The 16,225-nt window shown below is 34.0% G+C and overlaps 1 protein-coding gene across 1 annotated transcript; it reads left to right on the forward strand.

The window, feature by feature from the left end:
* The first annotated feature begins 734 nt into the window (after positions 1-734).
* LOC123566348 (protein Wnt-4-like) lies at positions 735-10,866 on the forward strand. Its single transcript, XM_045360336.2, has 4 exons — positions 735-1,194; positions 5,321-5,586; positions 7,394-7,668; positions 8,112-10,866. Exons 1-4 carry the CDS (start codon positions 1,127-1,129, stop codon positions 8,571-8,573), a joined length of 1,071 nt encoding a protein of 356 aa, XP_045216271.1. The 5' UTR covers positions 735-1,126; the 3' UTR covers positions 8,574-10,866.
* Positions 10,867-16,225: the final 5,359 nt, after the last annotated feature.

Genomic DNA, 16,225 nt, shown 5'->3' on the forward strand with positions numbered 1-16,225 from the left:
AAGAAAACAGGTATAAATATCACCTGGTTCTATACTGTGCCCGGTGTAAACACCGATACACGTTAAACCCTCTTTCTTACCACTAGCCCCCCCCCCCCCCCCCCCCCCCCATCCGATATACAAGTTTTGATTTCAATCTTTATGTAAATGAAACTTGAAACAAGCGTATTAATCCTGTTTGGTGCCAGATAACCTGTACTGTGTTGATGCTCCGAAAATCCAACACAGATCAAACCAATTTAAATTTGTAGGCACTTTGGCAGTGTACTGCAGTAAATCAACTGAATTATACATAGGGCTGTCCAACCTTTTCTAATTCTTCTTTTTATTTCTCTGAATTAATCAAATAAGGGTAAACTATATAACTTTTTAGTACTTGTGCTAATGTCGTGTCATGATGAAACGGTATTTTATTTGATTAAAGCATTTGCAATCATAAATGGATATACTATTCAATAATTATCTAAAAAGCTAACAATTTGATTATATTCGATAACTTTGTTTTTCTAACCCCGGTCAAATTTTCTTCAAATTTACGCGCGATTAGAAAAAACTCAATCAAGCATGTTTAAACCTTTTAATTTTTGACAAACGAAAAACTATATCCGAAAAGAAAATAGCCATTGGCTAGCGGACGTCACACTTCAATTTCCTGTATCCAATGAAAATTGGTCGTTACGCTTGACACTCCGCAGTTGAGTAAATTGGTTTCGTATATTTTTCGCCATCACTTTATTTTTCGGTTAAACTACTTTCAAAGTGCGCTCCATAAGTTATTATTTGCTAATTTATCATCATTACTGTTCTGGATTACAAAGATTTTTTTATTAATTGAGAAGTGACTGATATATCTGTGTGTGTTAAGTCTATGGTTGTATAGATAGCCTAAGATATTGGCTTATGAACAATAATTGTTGAAGCTTTCAGAAGGATATAATAGCTTCTTCAATATAATTAGCGGACTATAGATTACTGATACTATTTTCAGTGTGTTCAAAGTGTTCATTCATAAAAAAATATAACACAACAGCGGGTAGATAACACTTAATTTAAGAGACAATCCCAAGTGACTTTTTTTGTAAGAACTGAGTTGCTTTAATTTATATGGTGACATTTTACTGACAGAATGGAGGTGCCTGTGTTTCTAGTTTGGATTGTATTGTGCAATATACAGCTTTCACTGGCTTCTTGGTGGTGAGTTTTGTTTTTTATTATTTTTTTAAAACATCTAATCAAAGTTAATTTCAACTACTGCACTGCCTCTTCACAAGAGCTGTATATATCGGAGAGTGCTGTTTATGAATTTTTATTATTTATTATTTAGTTTACCAATAGGAACAAATTACTTACATTGAATTGATGATGTAGAAACATATTTCCTGCATCAGTGTCAGTCCGGTATTTTAATCAGACAAGACAGCGATAGTTGTCTTTCATTCAGGGTTTAATTTTAACATCTTGTTTACAATATTTTAATTAATTTTGTTTCTAGACTACAGCTGTAAAGCATCTTTTTATGATGTAAAACTGAACCTGATGCGTACAATATTGTTAATTCGTTTGTGAAAATGTGACTCTTAACATTTCATGTCACGTATTATTTTACATTAAAGCCCCGATTTTAAAAAAAACGCTTAGATAGATATTCATTTCAAACAAGTGGTGGTTGTTGATTGGACTTTAGTTTATTTCAGTGTTTTTATGGTATATGTTATTGCTTGGAAAATAAGGTTCGGACAATGAATCAGTAACTTTATGTTTTTTTAAAGTTAAAAAAATTAAACGATAGAAATTTAATACGTCTAACACCTTCCCATATGTTTGATCTGTTCACTCATAATTGTTACAAACAAATCAATCAATCAATTAATACCCAGACGGTGATAATTGATTATCAGAAGATCAAAAGTCCCGACAAGTTAATCATGTTCACCCTTCGATTTTGCAATAAATGATTTGTTTGTCATAACGTATTATTTAGCTATAATACAAGTTGGCAAACATACGGCAAAGTCAAAAAGGTTAATCTAATTCAGAATTTGACGGTATACTTCAAACTCTTCTCGGCTTCTTGTTTGTGCAGGTGACAAAACAGCCCAGTAAATGTCTATAGGTGGACCACTCAAAACAGACCATATGCTACCTTAGAACGTTTATTTGTATTTATATATATAATAATTATGATTTCTCACCATATGTGTCATATTTCGCAGTTACAAATGCGTTTCTGTGCGTTAATGTATACAAGTATAGTTATAGACATCATAAGTAACGTTAAAATAGACATTTCACGTAACGCACTAAAGGAAGGCAGAATGCGAAATCAAATGATCAGAAAAAAAGCTCAATTAACTATGAAATGTTTCAATGTATTTGGATGAAGTAGGCATACAACAACTTTCATTTCATAAATTCGTTTTTGTCTTTTTTTTTTTTACCAATTATGTCAACTTACATAATAAATTTCTACTACATTGTTTTCCCATGTATGTTTTTATCATAATCATTGTTCTGTACTGAGCAAAAAAAAATATGGACCATGTAATATGTACGAGTTGAAAGCAAGGTTAGTTAGCGAGTGTTTTATGTGCACTAACTGGTTATAAATTCTCATTGAAATGATGCAGGCATCACAAATAGATAACAGTAGACTTTATGGACTATAAATGTCTCTTGCTTATCGCACAACAAACGTTTAATTCACTTTTAATTAAGCATCTAATTTCTAAATTCCTATGACATAATCATAACTTCATCAGGGCAGAAAACATTTAAGTATTTTCGCATGCATAGCAGCGTTTTCGAACACTTCAGCATGTAATAGTTTTCAGGAAATGAAAGCACTGTTATGTCATATTATTTTTATCTCAATTTTCTCTTGAGTGTTTGATTGTAGTTTTACTGCGCTTCAGCATTCCAGGACAACAATAATATAGGAAGTTTCCTTTACTTCTATAAATTAGCGGCAACAATGTTTGAAATACTTTCTAAATTTTGGAACATGTAGCGCAAATATTTGTCTGGTTCGTATGTTTGAAAACTGTTAAATAAGCTGCGCCATGAGAAAACCAACATAGTGCATTTGCGACCAGCATGGATCCAGACCAGCCTGCGCATCCGCGCAGTCTGGTCAGGACCCATGCTCTTTGCTTTCAAAGCCTATTGCAATTAGAGAAACCGTTAGCGAACAGCATGGATCCTGACCAGACTGCGCGGATGCGCAGGGTGGTCTGGATCCATTTTGGTCGCAAATGTACTATGTTGGTTTTCTCATGGCGCGGCTCAAATCATTTCCTCGAGACAATCTGCAGATCGTATATACTTTGCAAATGGAATTGAGCACTCAAGCAATGATTTGCAGGAAACAACGTTCTTTTACGAGAAATAACTTACTTTGAGGAAAGTAAACAATTGAATCAATGAGAACTTTTTTAACATGCGTGAGAAAAATATTTTGGCATTCTGTGAAACTATTTGACATTGTATAGACGGATTATCGCTGACTCTACTCCAATTATTATCTTAATCCTTGTCGTTATACCTTCAACAGCTTTCACAAAGAAAGTCCATCAGTGTTTCAAAGGGCCGAAAATGTCCCCGATTTAAATGTCATCCGCACCATTATACTAAGAAAAGAATTTGCGATAGCATTAATTCTGAAATGGATTACCATGGAAGTGCTATATTTATCAATTTTGTTTAGCGACCCCTTGACAAATTAACTTTACGCTTAGCTATACAAAGGGAACGAAACTTATTCCTATTTACTCAAGATATATATTAAGATGGTGGTCATTTTCACGGAGAAAGAAATAAAATGAAAGAGCTAGAGCAGCGTAAACATTGTATATTGACATAGAAAGATATTTTACTTTTGGTGCGTTACACGTCAGTAATTGAGTGTTTCTTTTTTCTAGAGATTTAGATTTATCAGAAATTGTATTTCTTCCGCCGGATTAGGTAGATTACAGTCTTTTGATCTAACAAGGTTCGTCTGAATGACCGAACGCTTAATAACTTAAAACATGGAATTCTTTCTTGTCTAGGTCATTTTTGTTTACTTTTATGATATGAAATACTGCAAAAGACTAATCTTTTAGTGTTCCCACACCAAGAGACTAAAATCACTCTCTCGTCGTAAAAAGATATGTGATTGAACGAAGAGTCACACATCAGTCAGATGTATCAATTGGAGTGCATATGAATAATTTATTTCAAATACGTGAAAAAAGAAAACAATTATTATGATCGATATGCCTATATGCATTAAAGCCCGAGTTACTTATAGATCAAAGACTTCTATAATTGGCAAACCAAACATTAATTGAACGTACACATATTTGATCAAGAGCTACTTTTTTGAAAATGATATCGTTAGCGCACTGACGACTATATTTAGTATAACGTTACATATTTTTATTTTATTAAAATTCAGTTTCAGTTTTAAGCCAAATGTTAAGTTCAGCGTAAATGAGTAATATTAATATACCCCCTCACCCCTCAACCCCCACAAAAAAAGAATCGTAGATGGTTCACTTGTCTGTATTTTTATGATGCCGCTAATAATGAGTTTTATACTTTAGTAGAGAGTTATTCAGGAATAAAACAACAATTTTACTTACTAGCTAACATAGAGAACCCCTTAACTATTTTTTTTCAGGCAGAAAAACTGCATGAAATGTACTTTTAATTTTACTTTTAACAACGAAAGCTTAATTCAGATCTACTCTCACATAGCTTTTTTAATTTTTTTTTTAAAACAAAAATACGCAGCCCATTTGGTTCCAATTGGCGAAGCGTAAGAACTGTGTAGATGTTATATTTGCAAACAGATGTTTCTAGATTGAACAACATCAATTATCATTCTGAAGTTATTTTCCCTCTTGTTTTAACGGCATCACTTAATCAGCCCAATGCTTATCACCACTAGTTTCTTTTTAATTTCTAATCTCTCTTCACTAATAGCCAATTATCAGTGATAGTTGTGTAGATGGAGCGGGTCGTCCCTTGAGTATGATACATCTCTTCCCAGATTGCTATTGATGTGTTTTTGGCATGCTTAGGCAACCGATAAAATTTTTATACAGTTCTACACTAGGCCTCTAATACTAGTTGACTTCTGCAATCAAGGTTGCATGCAACGCCCCTTTCCCGAATGCTTTTGACAGTACATAATTGAAGCAAAAAACTTTAACAAAATTTAGGAAAACAGAAGACAGCAGTCTTACATACGCCAGGATGTTACAATTTATCGAGCTATATACGAACTTAATGCATTTATTTTCGATGTTTTCTTACGAAATAAACATTTGTTTTTCAGGTATCTCGGTGTTCTCGGAACATCCGCTAGTCTGTCACGTGACACACGCCAGACCTCGTCAGTTAGCGTGAACGAGATGTGCAACAACTCCCCCTACCTGGAACCGAGACAACGCGAACTGTGTGCCAAGGAAAAGAGACTTATCGATGTGATTAGTGCCGGGGCTTCCATGGGTATCGAGGAGTGTAAGCATCAGTTCAGTGGGCGTCGCTGGAACTGTACTACTTTCAACAACACTGATGTCTTCGGCAACGTCATTAAAATTAGTAAGTGGAGAGTGATATTATAACTTTATAACTTCGTACCATTTATGTGAGTGTGAGTTTGTGTCCCAGTTGTAACAAGAAAACATTCACTTATTCAGTTAAGTTGATTTTAAAGGCATTTTTAACTTAAATATACGCGATTTTGAAACATCATATTTGCGCCTCTAAGAAGGGTATTTAAAATGATTGACCTGGAATTTTACACCTTTCTGTAGAAAAAGTTTGTGATCATTGCTGGATGCCGAATCATGAGTTAAGGACCGCCCGCTGTAAACAATCCTTTCAATTAGCTTGTAAAGGTCTAAATAAACAAATATCATTTCAGCTTAAGATAATATGAACAAAATATCAATCGAAAAAGTTATCAAAATGACCAAAATCCGAGTAAAAGCACGTCGGTAGATTTTAATGAAATCTGTATTAAGATTAGTTTTTGATACCCTATTGACACAAGTGCGATAATTTTTGCTTGAGCAAAGTAATCTTAGTTCGGTAAGCATGCAAGTAATTGATCGTTTGAGAATATATAACGTGATTTTTTCCTGTGTTGAAAAAAGAACGGCTTCTGACTGTCAAAAAAACACCATGAAGCCATGTGACTTAGCAAATAAAGTATACCTCCTGTTTTTATCTATTTATTCATTATTTTTTATTTATAGTTAAATGGAAGTACAGTATGCATATAATCTTTTTTTTTTCGTCAGTGCGCGCGTGCGTGCATTTGTGTGTGAAATTTGAACTGTACAAAATTCCATTCAAAAACATGAGAAAAGAAAAAATAGGGACACCCACACCATCTTCGTCCTTTTTGACGATACTAATTAGTGACCATTAGTTTTGTTTTGAGACATTTGAATTCATCGGCATTATTTGGACACGTGATCAAAAGAAAAAAGCCTTTAATTTTCAAACTAAATAAGATGTCGGACAGATGGTCACTAGGTGCGTTTGAAATTCGATCCTGTACACAAAATAAAAAAAAAACTCAAGAGAGTCATATGATCTCACACGTAACAAAAAACTAATAACTATGGCAAAAGGTGATATTTTTAAAAGTGCAATAAAATTTGGTATTTAAAATTGTAAAATATCGCTAATGAAAATGAAGAATTTTGAATTGTATGCCGGAGAGAGCTTTTAAAAAAAATCAAGTACCAGATTTCGCGGTTCAGATAGAAATCAATGCATATTTGATAATTTAAAGTAAGTTAGATTTTAGTATCAGTTAACAAGGTGATAGCCCCCGGTATGTCTGCATATTTTCTACCCATCTAATCACCCATTGTACCCAAAGAAACATATGTATTTGTTCGTTTGGTGATTGACAAATTGTTAATGAATTTACGTCTAAATCAGTATTGGGTTCGCTATCATCTGTGGTGGTTCAGAAATACAAATATATCAAATTGTTTGTGTCCGTTGAAATCTGAGATATCAACTTTGAAAGGGACGTACTATCAATGTGAATTAGAAAGAAACCCTAGATAAACCAATTATTGTGTAGTTAATGGTTAAAGGGTACCCTTGGTTTATTCAGAGAACACTTAAAGATGAATGCTTATAGCTTATAGAACAACTTCCATGCAAGTTTAAAGAAAAGAAATTATTAAATGGACATACATATTTATTTCCGTACAAATTCGCTCTATTATAAATGTTGCGTGCTAAACATAAGTCCTATTTGATGCGGACAACTAACAGATATGTTGTTCAAACTGTTTACATTCTGGGGACTCTTAATGGCGTTAATCTTACAATTGCTCTTATGTTATTATTGTAACATTTTTATGTTGTTTTCTTTTTTCAGAGAGTCGTGAAACTGCCTACATCTATTCTATTTCGTCCGCCGGGGTGATGTACAGCGTGACTCGCGCATGCGCTCAAGGTACACTGATCGGTTGTGGGTGTGACGACAGCGTCCGCAAGCAGGGAACTGAGGGTAAATTCGAGTGGGGTGGTTGTTCGGAGAACCTTCAGTACGGTGCCAAGTTTTCCGAGGAGTTCGTCGACTCTAAGGAACAGATCCAGGACAGAAACGAGTTCGGTCTCATGAATCTATGGAACAACAAAGCCGGTCGACTGGTACGTTTCTATTAAAATAATACAAAAACTGATAAGTATTTCAGACTTGTGACAAACCTTTTGTATATTGGTAGCCTGGATACAATAAAGAATGCCTGTTAAAATGACCAAGTATGTCAGATTAAAAGAGAAATGATAGTACAAGCTTTGTAGAGCGATAACAATATTAGATAAAATAAAAATATTGGTATAAGTCCGTGGCAAAAGTCATTCCTTCTCCACCTGATTTATGTGGGGAAGTTATCAATTACTTGCAGAGAGCAGGTAGCTACTGGAAGCATTTAAGAAAACGCTAGCTACATCAACTGTCTAAAATACTCGTGATAATGAGCGTAAAACCCATACCAAATCGTATTTTTCATAGTAAAACACTAGTACATGACTATGATTTTCATATTTTAACTAAACACTTTAAACAAGCATTTTTTAAATATATATTTCAGATTGCAAGGAAGCAGGTGGACCTTGTCTGCAAGTGTCACGGTGTCTCCGGGTCTTGTTCGGTGAAGATCTGTTGGCGAAAAATGCGTCCGTTTCGAGCCATTGGTTCAGCTTTGAAGGAGAAATTCGACGGTGCAAGTTTGATGAAGATTAACAAACGAGGATCAAAGCTACGTCCAATCAGCAAAGATATGAAACGCCCTACAAGGAAAGACTTAGTGTATCTTGAAAATTCTCCAGACTTCTGTGAGCCGAACCTTGCCTACGGGTCATTGGGTACACGCGGACGCGAGTGTAAGAAAGACAGTTACGGGTTAGATGGGTGTAATCTTATGTGTTGTGGTAGAGGATATTATACAATAGTGAAGGAATTTACTGAAGACTGTGACTGTAAGTTTTTCTGGTGCTGTCGAGTCGAGTGTCAGAAGTGCCGGCACGTGAAGGAACTTCATTATTGTAATTGATCAGATAATGTTCTTACCCACAATTCATTGCTGTGATATAACGTGAACGTCATTGACAATGTGTGGATATAGGAATAATAATACACCCAATGTGCTTCTTAGTTTGTAAAAAAAAAAAAAACGATAGAATTGAGTGCTCTCTTCCAATTGTGATATTCAGATGGCGGAAGAAACTTTGTACGCAACCATAACGGGTATGGTGATATGACGATAAATTATTCATTGCATATCAACCTTTAAACGTGAATCTGAGTGAAATGGACGCTTTAATATTTTTATAGACAATAACGTGCACGAAACGAGAACAATATACATGAAAAATTGTGTTTCGACATTGTGACACTTGTATGACATTATGTTCTAGAGTGACTCAGCGTCTATCAAAGGATAATAACTAGCCTATGCCCCAAAATAATTAGGGCTTTAGTCTTTTAACATGTCTAAAATTATAGGTTAGTTGTAATAACATTGTTAGTGTTTGTCAAATGGCATTTATGAACACATGTAGTGCTATTTTATTTTGAAATGAACTGCAGCATTTGTTAACACAATATATGTTGTCCATTTTGAAATTTTCATTAATACATAACTGGATTATGTATGTAAATTTGATGTAATTGTTGTTTAATTTTGGTAGGACTGATTCCTGACTTTTCTTTTTTTGAAAATAATATTTTTTATCTAGAAATTCTTCCCATAGAAGAATATTTAGTAACTTGGTATTTGTATTACATTGTATCTCTAGAATCAGTAAAGATATCAATCGAAATATAATTTTTGACAACTCAGCAGAACTTCGCCTTTGTTTGGCCTTGAAAATATTTGAAAATCTTTAATAAATTTTTAAGGAATTATTTCAATCCTTCCATTGCTTCACATTTTACAGTATTGCTTTATACGAAGCAATGACAAAAACCGAATTTGAATAAATGGTTGTGTACTTAAGTATTTTTTTTTTGTCCGGTTTAACAGGTTAACTCGGCCTATAATCCTTGGAAATCATTGTGTAAAACTTTTGCTGATATAATTTTGTAGAAAGTTACATTGCTTAGTCATGAAACGTTCTGACCATTATAGTTCAATACACGCAACCTAAGAAACGGGAGTATTTAAGCTATTTGCATTCTAGATTATACTATTGATCTGTACATTTCTTGTACTAATAAAATGTATTGACATAACTTTGAATTTTTAAAACAGTATTATTTAAACATTTATTTAATCATTTTACTTGAACCTAGAGTTTAAGACTTTAATAAATTCGTATTTAAGTACCATTCAATTTCTTTTGTAATTGGGACTGTGCATACTTATTTATACTTATGAATGACACACAAAAGCTGAAAATTTTAAGTGTTATTTTTTACTTTTAACACCCCTGTTTGATTTTTGGCACTTAATAGAAGATACAAACGAGAATACGAAATGAGCAATATCATTTTCTGAAATGTTTTGAGAGAAAATATTCTTTTTCTTGTAAAAGCAGCTGGCAAAATATAGAACGCGCGTGGAACCTTTTGACAGCCCTGGAAAAAAGCTATCATAATTGTTTGTTTTGGCACTATTTGGTTATCAGATTTGACTGATAATGTTTTTCAATCTATGGTACATTCATACGATTACTGGCATATTAAAAACCTCTTACAGCGAAATAATATTTTTGTTAATGAATTGATACCTTTTTTCAAAAGAACTGGCAGATTTTCAGATAGCCATTTCAGTTATAAGTAAGAAAATTGTTGCCTCAGCGCGAAACGAGCCGAGAGACATGTTTGCCAGCAGAAATATATATTTTCCTTATGTGTAGAGTGAAAGTCAGACTGCCAATTCATGCGACATAAAAATATCAAAAACTTACAACAGCATGCCAATTTTTATGATTCTGTCAGAGCGCGTGCGTGTGTCTGTTTTTTCGTTTTCGGTACCAAACAAAACAATTTTATACTCTATATACTTTAAGCTTCGTTTAAAGGTGCAATAGTTTCGATAAAATTGTCGTCTGCGCAGACATTTTGGCGGGAAATTAATAGGGAACATGGTTTTTGAAGAACTTGTAGAATATATGCCGAAAATCGAAAAGCAGGAAGGGACTCACTCGACGATCTGTACATACCAGATCAACTGTTTAGTTGTGATACATGGAATTTTGATCATTATTTGTTTAAAGAATTATATATTAATTGTATATATATGCATTTAATTATTAATGTTTGTGTTATTATTACCATAATGGTAATTTTGAACTTTCTTCCATATTATATATAATGATAAAATAAATATGACATAAACCTGAGTAAGTGTTTTTTGTTCCGTTTAGCCGAGATAAGGCGACTATAAATGGTCTACAGTCCTGCTGCCAAATGCTAAATAACGCTTAGGCGTAAAAAAATGTTTGTTTCCAGTAACATGCTAAAAATTAGGGTAGGAAGGTCGGTGAATTTTTTTTTTGGGGGGAGGGGGATTTTTTTTATAAAGTGGGACTTTTCGGAAATTATTTTTGTGTCCAAATAAAGTACAAATAAGGGGGTTATGCCTTTAGAGCATCAGTAAGTTGATTTCTAACATCAATGACCATGTTTAAAGCATAAAAAGTGCAGTTTTACAACTTTTAGTTAAAAAGTTGAAATCAAATTCTCCAAGGTCATAAAAACATCTAGGGTCGGGCCAAAAATTTAGGGTAGGTCGGGATACCGGTAAAAACACTTTCTTTTTAGGCTAAATACTTTACGTCAAAGTGTCAAATAGTAATTACCAAAATATGGAAGGTCAGTGCACTATGCTGTTGTTGCCAAATGCTACATGGCAAAAGCTAGTGCAAAATGCTATTTGCCAAATGCACACAGACAAAAAGATAAATGACTGTCAAACGGTTCGTCATATGAATTTATATCTGTTAAAACATTTCTTGACATTGCACTTTCAGCCCCATGTTCCTGTGACCAGTAGAACACTGTATGTTTTGAACTAATAGAAGTATAAGTGATACAGATCATTAAGAATTTGACAAAAAGTAAAAGCATTAGATGCTTGACATTTATACTTATGGTATTAAGCATTAAGTATATGGCATAAAGCATTTGGTATGTAGCATTTCGCATCTAGGTAGTTGCCACTTAGCATTACGTATAACTGGCATTTAACATAAAACATTTGTCGTTTAACATTCGGCAATTAACATGACGCACAAGTTCTACAAGTTTTGTTTAAAACACCAGTAGGTTCTACCGGTCACGTGAACGTGGCACAAAAACTGTTCAGTCTGTTATGCTACGAAGGTGAATGACCATTTAAATTATGCATTAAGTATTAGCATTTAGCAGAAAGTATTTGGAACTTCAGCATTTCCCAAGTAGCAACTCGCATTGCCATACATATTTTAACATGCTGGGCATAACAATCAATCTTAAAAAGCAAGCTTCGATGGCAAAAAAATAACAACTATTGAGAAATCTAAAGAAATACCCCTACTACGGATTGAAAGAAATACCCGTACTACAGACTGAATGCAGTTATGACACAAGTATACCGACATGTCTTACAAACCACACTTTGTCGTTAAAGGGGTAAACCTACAGAATAACCTTACAATATCAAAATTTTCCAGACTGACAATGCTGTATATAAAACACTAACGATTATATATAAAACGATATAATTATTTGGAATAGCTACCTTTTCTATTTTTGTTATTCCCAGTAGACAGATGTTATACATAGTAATGGACAGTAATCGAACACTATCAAATAAATAGTTACATGTTATTATCAATTTCAAGGCATTTGACATAAATCTAGGGGTATGATCCTGTACAAGTCTAATATTTATATATGAGCAGCTCATATGAGTTTCACTTTACAAATAAAATTTTCCGAAACAAAATGTTACGCATTCCAAGTGTATTTATTCGACTTTTGGTACCGGTTTAAAACTAAGTGTGAGAACGACTCTCGTCAGGTTGGTCCTGAGCACTGTCTCGATACTGACCAATAGGTTTCCCTTTTGCATGACGACTACGTAAAGTGTGCCTTAATATATGTTGCAACTAAAGAAACACATATGGCATGCAAAAATCTTTAGGGCTTAGTCCCGGACACCATAAAAACGACTGTATCTACATATTAAGGAAATATATTACGTTTATGACTTGCTTTTCTTGTTCTTCAGTTAACAAATTTCAGAAATAGTAGTTGTCATAACAACATCATCATCAACAACAACAACAATAATAATAACAATAACAACAATGATAATAACTATTAAAATGGATAACACCATTAAAATGCTGCTAAAGTTAATTTTTCATTCATTTTTCACAAAGAATAAGAAGTCGGCAGATGCTTGTGTATTTCAAGAAACCTTCGAGCGCATATGAAGCAGTCTTCTGGTTTATATCAATTGGCGCATCTGTTGTGGTTTATTGGTCTATTGTTGATCCTTCGCCGAGTGCTTGTAATGGAATACACTAAAGAAAATACAAAAATGGCCCCGAAGAGACAGATGAAAAACAATCGCCATAATTTCCTTTATTTACTGAAATGATTTCCGACAAAACCTTTTGCGATCTTACACGAGGTATAAACGATTTATTGCAGACTAATTCAATACAGAACTCAGAGGAACAAATTGAATATTGACCGCTTTTTAAGTGTCCGGAGATATTCTGATACCATGGTCAGAAATATTAGAAACGTAGTCAAATAATGATAATGTACCTTTTCTGATGCGGTCATTTTAGAACTAATATTCTTAGGATAGAGTCTGCAAGTTTAGAAATAGAAACTGGGGTGGACGGGGTGGGGTCCTCTCTACCCGACTTAGTGTTTTTGATATATTTTCTCTGCAGCTCTATATAGGTAAGGTATTAATGTAAGAAAGATATTGTCTGAATTTGTTTCAATGTCTGTAATACAGTCTGTAATACATTATTCTTATATTCTCCTAAATTACGCTACTAAAAATTTTCCGGTCATATGACCTCGAAACAAGTCGAAAGCCGTCCAAATTTTGTCAAAATAGTAAAATAATTCTTCATTCAAACTGTAGCTGGTCTATTCAATGGGATCGTCTCTAATCAAGTATTGGTCACCAACGACAGCCGGGATCTTATAGCTATATTTCCTTGCAATATGGACTCGAACTTGGTCGAACACCTTCAAGGCTGAAAATGGCTAGGCTCTATTCGTGACGCCCATAAGGTATATAGAAAGAATTTTGAGTAACAAAGTCGACAGTTCAAGAATTAACGGAAGCCAAAAGTTCGGAATTTCGAGTACAATGCTTCTCGAAGTAACACGCACGTGACCACGTGACTCTTCTATACTCATTTAGTCAAGATTCTAACTGAATTTTATCTTTTTCTCAAAAAAAAGTAAAAAGTAAAATACGTGGGTAAAATACAGTTTAAATAACAAGACGTATCATGCGTGTTTCTGGACCTCTTTCACATTCATGACTCAGTTCTATAAGCAGTTCAACCAGATCAACTTAAAAAAAAAAGAAAAAGAAAGAAAAAAAAAAAGAAAAGAAAAGCGAACTAGTCTAACAGTTTCTCCATCCCACCCATTCCAAAGTACAATTGCACAAATACTGAAAATGAGAATTTCTGACTACACTTTTCGATCAATGAAACCTCATTATATGTAAACAATGCACGAAAATTTAGCTTGCGTGCAGGAAGTTCCAAAGGTGTACCATATGAAACAGTTCCAACTTGAAATATCATTACAAGGTACATGATAAAAAGCTCATTACAACAGTACCTTGATTTTCAATGATGTATTCGGCTCTCCAAGACTGTACCAGAACGTCTCACACTCCGGTGATATAGTTTATACTAATTTGTTTTAGCTCGATTGTGATGAAAGCTTTAAGCTTATAGGAACCACTTTCGAGTCCGCTTCCTGGAAAAATATATATATACTATATATATACTAATTTGTTTTATCTCGATTGTGATGAAAGCTTAAAGCTTATAGGAACCACTTTCGAGTTCGCTTCCTGGAAAAAACCAGTACTGGTGTCATATGAGTGGAACTGTATCACAACATTGTCATCAGCGTCTTGATGACATTGCGCAAATATATTCAAAGACTGAAAAATGGGTAAAGGCTAGTTCCTAATAAATTTAAAGTGAGGGTAGTATACTATAATACTAAGAAGTTAATACTAGTATAAGGCTTGGTTGTGCCTACTTTGATATAATGGCATACCTAGTGCCATAGTGCCCCCGAGGGATTTAGCTTGAGACCATTATGAATTACTGCTAGAACGTACACAAAGCCATTTATTGACCTTTTTACTACTAGTATACACATGTCATTCGTTTTTATCTTCCACCAACTTAGGAGAATCATGTCATGATATTTCATCCACAATGCCATCGATAAGATTCAGCACCACGTCACCCGCCTTACTGACGTTGCTGCGTGACGTCGACGTCAGAATGCGCCGACGTTCCGGTTATTCAGGACCATTATGATTATAATGAGGTACACTGCGCTTTTATGGATCGGTTAAAAACGGCATAAATGACAGTTTCCAAAGGTGTTCCTGGTCCCAACATACGGTACTGGAACTTTATAATGGTCGTGAGTTGAGTGAAGGCGGAAAAATTATATCGACAAGAACCTTCTTTTTCTGCAAACCGGATGAAATCTCAATGTAATCATAGAATAATCATTAAAGGGGGATAATCGGAACTGAAATTTTGATAATAATAATTTCGGTTACCTCCCTTCAACTTTTAGCTAAGAAGCCTAATACATTTTAAATATTAATTGGTACTAACAAGAACACTAAGTTTTTCTTCCAAGGACGAAAATTGATACTTAGATATTTTTTTCACTCTTTGGACTATATCTGGAAGGTATTCAAGGAGTGAGTCTGTATGACAGGAACATAAGATCACAAAAAAATGTTTAGTTCCAAAAAGGGACACAACATTCTAAAATTATAGCATAACATAGCTATGGAATCTGAGTATTTCGTGTCATTACAACACACTGAACGAGTGTGTGAAGTTCAAATCCGTCCAACAAAAGGTTACTGAAAAATCAGCTAACAAAAACTGCATTTTTCAAAGTCGGGACAGATGAGGGGTGATTATACAAAAAACAATTTTTATGGCAAAGTTTTTCATTCAAAGCATAGGTGATAGACACATAATCAAATCTTTTACTTAATAAGCCTATACATATATATATATATTTTATACATATGAATAGGCATCTTAAGTGAAATATTTGAATGTGTGTCTAGCACCTGTGATTCAAAAGGTTTTATTGCGTAAACTGGTATAAATTGATTGTATGATTGGTATAAAATTGTGTATGCATTTCATATGTTTAAAACAACACGTTATGGTTTTCACTTGTAAAATGTTTTAAAATTCCAGTAATTCTAGCCAGTTTTAGTATATGTAACAAATGGCAAAATTCATTGATCTAAACACAAAGATTTTAGAACTTACTTCTTTTAATTTGATATATGAAAAAAGAGGAGACAAATGCCCCCTAAGCATGCCCAAGAATGCTGCAGTTATCTGCACAAAATATGCCAGAATAGTTTAGGCATGACTTTCAAATCCTTTGATAAATGGCAGAGTAATGGCCCAGACAAGAAACAGACCACGTTAACCTTTGACTTCTAAGTGT

Source organism: Mercenaria mercenaria, chromosome 8 (assembly GCF_021730395.1).
Source record: "Mercenaria mercenaria strain notata chromosome 8, MADL_Memer_1, whole genome shotgun sequence".
In the NCBI taxonomy this organism is placed as follows: domain Eukaryota; kingdom Metazoa; phylum Mollusca; class Bivalvia; order Venerida; family Veneridae; genus Mercenaria; species Mercenaria mercenaria.